Here is a 10,403-nt window from a genome sequence, read left to right as displayed (position 1 = left end):
CACTGCTGCAACAACTACTGCTGTAAATTATAAACATGTTGCTCACATCCAATTATTGGTAGGGACAATTAGGTCGGTTCAAAACTTTGGTAGGGACATGTCCCTATGGTCCCTATGCAAACCTACGCCCATGTATCACCGCAAACGTATTAGTTTTAGGTATAAATAATGATCCATTGATCATTCTTTGCTGACCAGACTTTTCCTTTAAAGTTCTTATTTCTCCACTGTGATCCCAGCTCTGATGTTCTACGTTCATTTCTGGCTCAAACCTGCTGACTCTTAAAAAAAAAAAAAAAAAAAAGTATTTTTAAGACGGTTTCAGTTTCACTTTAATTTAGTGGCGTTCTCCTTTAGTCCATCAGCAAACCGACCGGTTCTCCATTCAGTCACTAAAGGACAGAAATGTACAAAAACATAAAAGAAAACACTGACATTGTGTAGATATATAAAAAATAACACTATGTTAACAGTAATTATAATATATATATATATATATATATATATATATATATATATATATATATATATATATATATATATATATATATATATATATATATATATATATATAGGAGTTCATGATGGAAACATTGTCAGAAACCTTAATTTTACAACAAATTCCAGCTTCAGGAAAACATCCCGTCAGTCATAAAGCAAAAAAACCCATTAAATTAATAATAATAATAAAAAGCTTTATACAGTGCATTAATACTGCTCCTTCTGTTATAATGTGCAAGGAATAAAATGTTTAGATTGTGCCAAGCAACTCTGTGTGAGTCTGTGTGCGAATGCAGAACCTGTTTCTGCAGCAGAACCGAACCCAAAAACATCGATAGAAACAAAAATCAAAGCAACTTTTGGTTTTAAAGCGTTTTTGAGAGAAAATCAAGCAGCTTTGGAGTCACCAAGGAATGTTTTTTCTTCCCCACCAGCTTGCGCCTGGGGTTTGTGCAGAGCTCAGTTCTTTAAAGGTTATGTAAGGTTAATCTCCCTGTGGACATGCTGCAGCGCCCCCTGTAGCGCAACACCAGTTTATTTTTCTTTTTTAAAAACTTTCCGTTCTGAATCCACCATGCTTTCCAGCTGCAGATATTTGTGCGAAGGCCTTAAAATGCCTTGAATCTAATCAGTGCGTCCAGCTGCTCCCTCATCATCCAATCAGCCAGTGAGCTCCACAGGAAGCTCCCGGCTGCACAGTGCCTCCCACTGACGGGCGAGGAGCGAGATCAGCCTCTCTCTGCTGTCGGCTCCGGGTACGAAGACGCACCACTGCACCTCCCCCTCGGCCCCGCGGCTGGCCGCCCCCCCTGTGGGCGGAGCCTCTTCTCCTGTGGCAGCAAAGTGGTCCATGGTGAGGTGGCAGAGCAGGTCGGGGCCCGGCAGGTCGTCGAAGACCAGGGTCAGAGCCTGAGGGTAGGTCTGGTATCCCAGTAAGACCCGGTCCAGATCCCGGATCCGCCGCGCCTCACAGAGCTGGTAGCGCTCCCTGCAGCGGGAGAAGATGGAGGCAGAGAGCAAACATGACACTTGGAATAATGTTTACCACATAAAAAGCAGGAATAACATAAACTGAATTACTTCGATATCAGAGCAGCTTAGACCCATTTATGCTGCACCAGCCATTTATTTATTATTACTAATATTCATTAGTAATAATAAACTAATATTCATGGCAGCACACACGACCTGGTTTGAGTATAAATCATCCTGTAGTGTTCATGTTCAGCTGCCAGCTGCCTGAAGGACGCATGGTTCACGCCTTTATAGAGATTTCCTCATATAAATGCTTAAATAAACTGATAAAATTGTTTAAAAACACCATTTCTGCTGCTCATTAAGATTCAGTGCTTTGGTCTGATTTCTTTTCTTTTTTTTTTTTAGATTTCTTTCAATTGTCTACAACATTTATAAGTTACAAAAATCCTTTTTCTGAACGTGAAAAGCAGCATTTTTTTTTTTTGCTTTATTCTCTCTTACTTTTTTTTGTAATATTATAAATATACACTTGTTTACACATATACATATAACTACAAAGACATATATATACACACATGTACTACTACATCTATACATACACACATCCACATTTATCCAAGGGGGGGTGGGGGGGTACTGAGTTTGCCATAATATACGAGGTGGTCTGATTTCAATTACATTTTGTAATCAGAGGTTGTGCTGAAAGGGCCGCTCACACTGAGCCTGGTTCTGCTGGAGGTTTCTTCCTGTTCACAGGAAGTTTTTCCTCTCCACTGTCGCTACAAGCATGCTTAGTGTGAGGGATTGCTGAAGAGTTAAAGCAATCAACTCGTTTTCCTCAGATACACTGGAAAAACGATCTAGAAATAAGTAAAAAGGTTTTTAATTAAGCGCATTCACCCTTAATTTGAGCAGGTAAATGAGATACTTTGCCAACGGAATGAGTTATTTTACTCTTAAAATAAGATATTTAGATAAAATACACTTGAAATAAGACAATTATCATTGTGTTTTCTCATTTTAATCTTAAATTGTCTTGTTCCATTGGCAAAATGTCTCTTTTATCTCGTCAATTCAAGAACAAATGCACTTATTCTAAGAAAAAATGACTTATCTAGATTTTGATTTTTTTCCAGTGTAGAAAACTGAATCAATCTGACTGGATGATCTGGTGAACTGGAAAGTGCTTTGAGATGACATGATGTGAAATTGAGAAATAAACTGAATTTAATTGAAATATTTTGGCCAATAAGAAATATTTACAGAAGGCAGCAATCCGGCCCTTAACCTGCTTTCTTTGTCCTGCTTCCGAAAGACAACGTAATTAAAGGTGTTGCTGTAAACCTTTTAACCCTTTAAAGCCTGATCCAAGAATAAAACAAAACAGAAAATTACTTTTTTTTGGTTTAAAGTCCTTATTTGGCCTTTTAACAAAATATGTAAAAAGAAAAAACAGAAAAACATTTTTGATATTAATAATTTATTACTATGCGATAAGTCCAGATTATTTTTTGTGTAGTCTTCTGCCCTCTGTTATCAGGTATATCTGATTGTGTACAATAGGATTTTGAGCAAAGTTTTTACCATTAAATTATGCAAAAGGTGTCAGACGCAAAACATTTCAGAAACCGTTTGTATCAAATATGATACATTTGGCATTACAGCAACTTTTAAAACAAAGTAATAAAATTATCCACATCTATGCATCACAGCATGTCTGTGTAGATAAAATAAAAAAGTTCCAGCATTCATACATTTTATGGGAAAAGAAAACAGATTTTCAGTGTTTAAGCTGAACTAAATGATTTTTATCACTGACTGATTATTATTTTACTCTCATTTAGAAAAATCCCGTTTAAACCATTTAAACTCATCTCTAGATCCTTTAGGTTTACAGTTACTTTACAGGAGAGACCAGACTGGAGCGCGGCTCACCTGGACGGAGGCTCCTTGGCGAAGTCTGGCAGAGGATAGCTGACGTAGTCCTCGTCCAGCAGGAAGACGTCAGTGCTGGTGAGGATCAGAGTCCTCGGCTGGAGGACCGGAGAACAGACAGCGGTGGCAGAACATTGGCTGGGGATCTGGACCTGCAGGAAGAGGAACTTCAGGTTACCAGGGCCGAACCACGGATGCTTTCAGGAGGAGGCGAGCCTCTGCTTCAGATATAGAGGCTCTGTGGTGCTCCTTCAGGAGGCATCATCAGGAGGAAATGAGTGTCTTTAGATCTTCTGTGTGAAGATTAGGGCAGATTGGTTTGATTTTCCTTTTTCGTTTTTATGACCTTCCATGGCTGCTTAACCAGCACTCATTGAGGCAGGACTTTACTGTCCTTTCTAACGTTCTGCTCTCTCTGCTTTTTCTCATAGTAGCTTCATCTGGTCTGTTCCTGTTTGGCTGTGACTCCATCCTGGAGAGAAATATCAGCTGTGCTGCTGCCATCAACACCTTTGTTTATAGATGTTGGAGATTGACCTGTTTTTCAGTGTAGTCCTGTTTCTCTGACTGTGACTAACTGGATGTGCTCTCTTCATCCTCTGACATGGGAGCTGGCTCAGAGCTCGTCTGCCTGGCTGTGTGTTTCCTGGACGGGGCCGCCTTTTACAGCTGCTTTTTGTATTTCTGCTTATCGGCAGATGGCCGCTCACACTGAGCCTGGTTCTGCTGGAGGTTTCTTCCTGTTCAAAGGGAGTTTTTCCTCTCCACTGTCGCTACAAGCATGCTTAGTGTGAGGGATTGCTGAAGAGTCAATGAGTCAATGCAATCAGCTGGTTTTCCTTAGATAGAAAACTTTGAATCAATCTGACTGAATGATCTGGTGAACTGGAAAGTGCCTTGAGGTGACATGACGTGAATTGGCTCTATAGATATAAACTGAATTGAATTAAATTACTGTTAGGTGGAACATTGCTAACTTCTACTGCATGAATCCGCTGATACTTCCAGCTTATTACTGCCACCTAGAGGTCTGGAGAGTGAAAGTCAGGAATGGCGTTGAGTTCGAGGTCCACTCTATGAAGCCTGGAACTCAACACTATTTCTGACATTGTGATTCTAAAAAGCTTCCTGGATGGGAAGCGAAATGTGTTCAAACTTGGAAACAAAGTCCACCGGATTGTTTCTCCACCAACGCTTTACCTCTACTTTGTTGTTCTCAATTTGTTTTTAATGCATCATAAACCTCCTCCTCCCAAACCCCCCATCATCCAACCAGCATCATCTAATTAAAACAAAGAAAAGCGGGAATTGTAGTTTTGTATCTACCCCAGTTAACTTTGTGATATATTCCACTTTTTTAAAAATTAATTACAAAAAGAAAAACTAAATCAAAAGGAAGTAGCAGGTATTTCCTTCCATATTTTCTTACTTTAGAACAACAGTATTACTACAGCCGAGTTAATCCCTCTTTTAGGAGAAGCTGCTTTAATTGATCCAGCTGTGGTTATATTGCTGAACCACAGCAATATGTGGTCAAATCTGAACATCCTGATCCAATGTTTAGGACGATCCCCACTGGATTATTTTTAGAATTGTTCCTAAATATTTCCCCCCCACTTCCCATACAAGAAAATAAATTTTCTTACTTTATTTATGATTTTGGATTCATTAAAAAAACATCTGAGAATCCAAACTGTTGCAATTCCAGCAGTAAAAGAAAAAGGCTTTATCACCTGAAAGACCAGCAGGTAGAGCAGGATGCTGCAGGAGCTGGAGGATGAAGAGGCCGTGCTGCCTGAAGTCTTCCTCTCAGCCACGATGAAGGTCAGGTCTCCCATCTCCTCCTCGCTGGGATAAATGAACTTCACCTTGCTGCTGTGGATCAGCTCGTAGTTCTGCATCTTACCTGCAGGGGGAGATACGCTCTGTTTTCCACGCCATAATCACCTGGTGTCTGAGGCTGTGAATGAGTTTTCCTACCCGCGTTTGTGTCGGTGAACTGGGAGTAGAAGTCCTGATCCGAAGGCTCCGGTGGAGGGAGCTGCTGCTGCAGGCTGAGAGCAGACATCAGCTCCTGCAGGAAGACACTCGTCCCGTAGCTGTCCCTGCTGAGGCAGCAGACGATCTGGTCAGCCGAGCGTCCTGCCAGGACACACACAGTTAAAGCTGTGGGAAGTCTGAGGAGACGGGATGGGCGGGCGAGTCCCGGTCCACTCACCTACAACTCTGAAGTACTGGTCAAACAGTCCAACGTTGACAGCCTGCAGCTCAGAGAGTCTGATGCTCAGGCAGCAGCAGAGATTTGTCTCCGGGTCTCCAGAGATCGATGAGTCCATCGCTGGCAGACAGAGACAAAACCATGAGACGCTTTGGACACAATAGATCAGGATTAAATCCCTAGAATGAACTGATCTGCAGAATCCACGGTGGCAAAGGGATGAACAGCATGAAAATACGTGATTACACAGCTGATTCAAAAGCTATGAAAATACTCATTTTATGAAAAATACAAACTTGGATGAACATAAACACACAAAAATGCTTTAAATGAGAAAAGCTGTTATCACTGAAAACGTAAACGCTGCAACAACCTGCTAGAAAATACAGAGATGATGCTTATGATGAGGATGCTAAGAAAAAATGCTACGAGAAGATGAAAAGTGTCAGTTATGGAAAGCTGCAAACCAGCACTACATGCTGGAAAAGCTCCAGACCACTAGGGGGAGACGATCATTATACAGGACCAGAACAACACTGTCACTCTGCGTTACACCTAAGGACCAAATCTGTATAAAAAAACACTTAAAATAGGAAGCCGTCCAGAGGAAATTTGGAGGAATTAATAAATTTAAGTGTCTTTTTTTAAAGAAAAAGTCAGGTCATACATAGAATTCAAACTTCTGAAAGTTCTTTAAATCTGAAATTATTCCATCCTGTTCAATAAATGATCAGTGTTTTTAATTAAGAGTAATTTTCATGTGAATGTTCTTTACTGGAGGCATCCATGTTTGTCAAAGAACACTACTGCCACCTACTGGTTTGTGACGTCACGGTGCGGTATCGGCTGTTGATCAAGTCCCAGTGCTGTATCTGGTGTTTGTCACAACGCGCTATTATCCAAGTCATCTTGAAAACATTCTTCTTCCAAATGTTGGCTACATATTACGGGTTTTTTCTCTGGCCAGAAGTTCGATGGCAAATCCTCCCTCTTCAAGTTGGCGATCCAACAACCAACCCGTCCGTGGAGGATCAGGAATCAGAAAGGTGGAATAACTCTTTTTTTTCACTTTAACCCGATGTATTCCAGCATCCAGCTGCCATGCACGTGGGCATTGTCAGTTTCACTATAGCTCTGGTGAATTTCAATGGTGAAGTCCTCTGGAAATCTTCAATAATTGTTGTTGATTGCAGATGTGTCTAGTAGTTCCCATTGATTTAGCTTGTAAAGCGGGGAGAATGACGCTAGGCTTACCGCACCGTGACGTCACTGCTGGAAGATGGCAGGAGGGAGGGGTTACTATATTTGGGCAAAAATGGACGCTCCCAGACTCAGTGATCGTGAAGAATATCATTGTTTTTATTTATTTGCTGTCCGAATAGTGCTGGTAGTGAGGAAGGAGCTAGGACCAGGATGCTTTCCATCCCTAATGCAGTTAGCATAGGGAGCTTTATGGTTTCCCACAATCCTTTGCATGACAGACCATGTAGGCACGGCTCACCTCACAGAGTTGAATAGAGAAACATAATTTTTATTAAGGCTGTCCTAGTTTAACCAGCATCATTCATGCGTGTGTCCATCCTGTAATGACATCCGTAAGGATTCAGCACAGCAGTCTGAGGCTTCTTTCCTGCGGTGGATAGTGTTCTTACTGTTGACCCATTGAAAGATGAAGGATAGGAGCTAGGAACAGGAGCTACCATTTGAGCTACAGATCAAACCATTGATTCCAGTTTATGCCTTTACTGGGAGGGTCCGGTTCCACATCAGTTGATGATCAGCTCCCTCTAATGGTCCTTCCATTTTGAGTAGCTAGTTTGCAGTTTTTATAACCAGCAACTGTTTTTGCTACTTGCAGCATTTTCCCTCTGAACGCGTTTCATGTTTCTGCGTTAGCATCATTGATGTATTTGCAGAATGTCGCCTGTTTTTTTGCATGTTTCCACTTTGTTTTCTACTTTCTGTAAATGCTGCTTTTCTCATTGGCAGCATTTTCTCTCTGTTTGCTAATCTCCTTCTTGAGTTTGTGGAACCTTTAAATTTCCTGTGAAATAATTTAATTAATCAGTGTTTGCAGCCTTGGCCACCGTAAGAACCTGAGCACATTCCTGGACTGCAGGGACTCTGGTTTAGACAGAACCAGTTGGTTTTTTGTCCCACCTGAGTGGTTCCCCAGAGCGGTGGCAGAGTCCTCCAGCAGGAAGTAGATGGCGTCCGTAGAGAGTAGCAGACAGCAGGTCAGCTCGGTTTCTGGAGCCTTATAGAGAACCACAGAGAGCCACAGGACGTGTCTCAGGTCCTCCCCCCTGGACTGATGATGGAGGAGAGAATCACAGGATATTACAGGGTTCTCTTGTCTCTTTTCTCCTTTTTCATTTAGTATCTATGTGATGTCACATTTATAAGGAAGCGCATTGAATCACCAAAGGAAAAAAAAAAACGGACTGCTCATCTCATAATAACAAGATCAGTATCTCGTAATTATGAAATCCTGATCTTAATTTTTCCTTCTTATATCAATTTTCTATTTATATAAGAAGGATTATTTTCCTCACTGTATAAAAGTCTCTAATTAGAGGTTTGATGTTTCTGTGTTTTTTAGTTATTAAGGCAGATCTTAGAAAAGTCTCACCAGAGCTATATATCTGCTGAAGTAGGTGGGCAGCTGCTCTCCTGTGAGTCCGGCCAGGAGCTTCAGTCCAGGTGAGAGACCTGGAACCAGGTGGGGAGACGGCTGGTTGTCCTCAGTTTGGAGCTTGAACGGGTCCCAACTACAGAGAGAGATTAGAATGATTCAGCCAAAGTTCAGAATATCAGGTTAGAAACTGGTCTGTTTGTAAGGTCCAGGCATGATATCAGAAATAAAGGACTTAGACAGGCTTGATTGTTATTTTGTAAGTGTATACAAATAGAAATTTTGTTTAGTACAGCTCTAAAGACATTTCCATTTTTAAAGTGCAGCAGTGATAAAATGTAAACACTGTGAAAAAATGTAAACATAAGACTGAGATAGGATTTAGTTTGAAACATTCATCACTTTTTTACCCCTTTATTCTTATCTACAGCTACCTACGGAAGAGGATTAGGGTCACTGGGGAAAAAAATAAAATTAACAGATTTTTAAATTTTTTTTTAAGTCAGAAATCTGACTTTCATCTCAGAATTCTGACTTTTTTCTCAGAATTCTGACTGAATTCTGACAAGAAAAAAAAGTCAGAATCCTGACTTTTTTTCCCCATACTGTACTGAAATAAAATTAAACAAATCAGTTAACTTTTTTTTTCCCAGTTGCCCTAATCCTCTTCCGTAGCTACCACATTATACGTGTCAGGTTAAATAATACTACTTATACTTCAGCGATCCGTTGGTTGAGCCATTCTTTTTACATCTCTTTGCAGAAGCAGACAGAAGACATTTTATCATCGTCTCCCTTTTATCTCCTCTTTCTTTCGTCTTTTCTCCCTTTTCTTATAAAGCTTCTTACATGCATAAATCAAGCGGAACTCTATGGCGATAGCCGTACTGCTCCACTTGTGAAAGTAAAATCTGTTGGGCTCTTTTTCACAGCAATACAGTTATTTTTATTGCCACATTCCCAGACAGGACACTGTAAAAAAAACAAAAAAACAGGGTTCCTACAGCATAAGGCAAGTTAAATTCAAGACTTTTTAATGCCACTTGAAATAAAAATTTAAGACCAAATTCACAAGAAAACCTGCTTGCGACAACTTAACCCAAAGGTTTATTTTAACATAAACCACTGCACTAATGTTTCAAATGTTGAAAAGCTTCCCACACAGGAAGAAAGCTAAAAAACACACAAATGACAGATATATTTGAACAATTATTTAACTGAATTCACAAACTTTGTTTTAACAGGGAACAAAACAAATCAGCTTTAAAGCCCCAACATAACCAGTGCTAAGTCTTTTTGCAGCTATTTTTCTTTGTATGGTTTTCTTAGTATGTTTGATTTGGTGATAAGTGGAGGCGTTGCAGAGACAAGGGTGGAACTAAACTGAGAAATACCGGCTGTTTCTCTCTAACTCCATTTTGACGCTTTGTGTTTCGTGCTTCGCTTGTGCGACTCCACTGCCTTAATTCCCATCGTTCCGAGCTTGAATGACTTCTTGCATAAATCCACTGAGCCTCATGTATGTTCCCTGGTTTTAGCCATGGAGAAAACTCTTGGCTGGAGACAATTTTGGTTCCATTTACACTTGCTCATATTTTCCAGACAAAAAGTTAATGGTGCATCTCCCAAATGTCCCGACCGCAACAACGCTTTTATTGGTTCCGCTATCGGGCCGGAACCAATAATGGTGAGCCGTTATTTTTTTTATTAATAAAAAAAAAAAAGTTTTAAATTTTAATGTTTTATTTAGATTACAAAAATAAATCATAATAAAAAGAATCCTATTTATGATGTTTTAAAAATTAAGACCTACGAAAGACTGATTTAAGACATATTAATACCAATTAAGGCCTTAGTTTTATTTTAAAGAATTCAATGCCTTTTAAGACTTCTTAAGGACCCGCAGGAACCCTGAAAAAAAAGATTCTGCTGGACCTTTCCTCGGTGGGATGAAATGTCTTTAAAGGAGGGAAGAGGAGCCCCCATGATCCTCTCTGCTGTTCTCACCTTCTTCCAGTCTGAGGCGCTGCAGCCTCCACACCACGCAGTGAGACAGCTGCTCAGAACGCTCTCTATGGGGCTTCTTCCTCAGGAAGTACATGCTTTATATCTAAAGCTGTCTAAAACCCCCTGCTG

At 40.3% G+C, this 10,403-nt stretch overlaps 1 protein-coding gene across 1 annotated transcript in view; it reads right to left on the bottom strand.

The window, feature by feature from the left end:
* Positions 1–948: 948 nt before the first annotated feature.
* Positions 949–10,403, bottom strand: part of nisch (nischarin) — a 29,746-nt gene continuing 20,291 nt past the window's right edge. Inside the window, exons 23-29 of the mRNA XM_038295869.1 lie at positions 8,265–8,403; positions 7,793–7,943; positions 5,633–5,752; positions 5,395–5,556; positions 5,148–5,320; positions 3,415–3,566; positions 949–1,489 (exon numbers count right to left, since the gene is read on the bottom strand). Coding sequence (XP_038151797.1) covers positions 1,162–1,489; positions 3,415–3,566; positions 5,148–5,320; positions 5,395–5,556; positions 5,633–5,752; positions 7,793–7,943; positions 8,265–8,403 — 1,225 coding nt within the window. The 3' untranslated portion in view covers positions 949–1,161. The remainder of the gene's footprint in view (positions 1,490–3,414; positions 3,567–5,147; positions 5,321–5,394; positions 5,557–5,632; positions 5,753–7,792; positions 7,944–8,264; positions 8,404–10,403) is intronic.

The sequence above is a fragment of the Cyprinodon tularosa genome, unplaced genomic scaffold (genome assembly GCF_016077235.1).
Source record: "Cyprinodon tularosa strain WSP-4 unplaced genomic scaffold, ASM1607723v1 ctg361, whole genome shotgun sequence".
Lineage (NCBI taxonomy): Eukaryota > Metazoa > Chordata > Actinopteri > Cyprinodontiformes > Cyprinodontidae > Cyprinodon > Cyprinodon tularosa.
The sequence above is the reverse complement of the archived record's forward strand: the minus strand, read 5'-3'. Positions and strand labels throughout refer to the sequence as shown.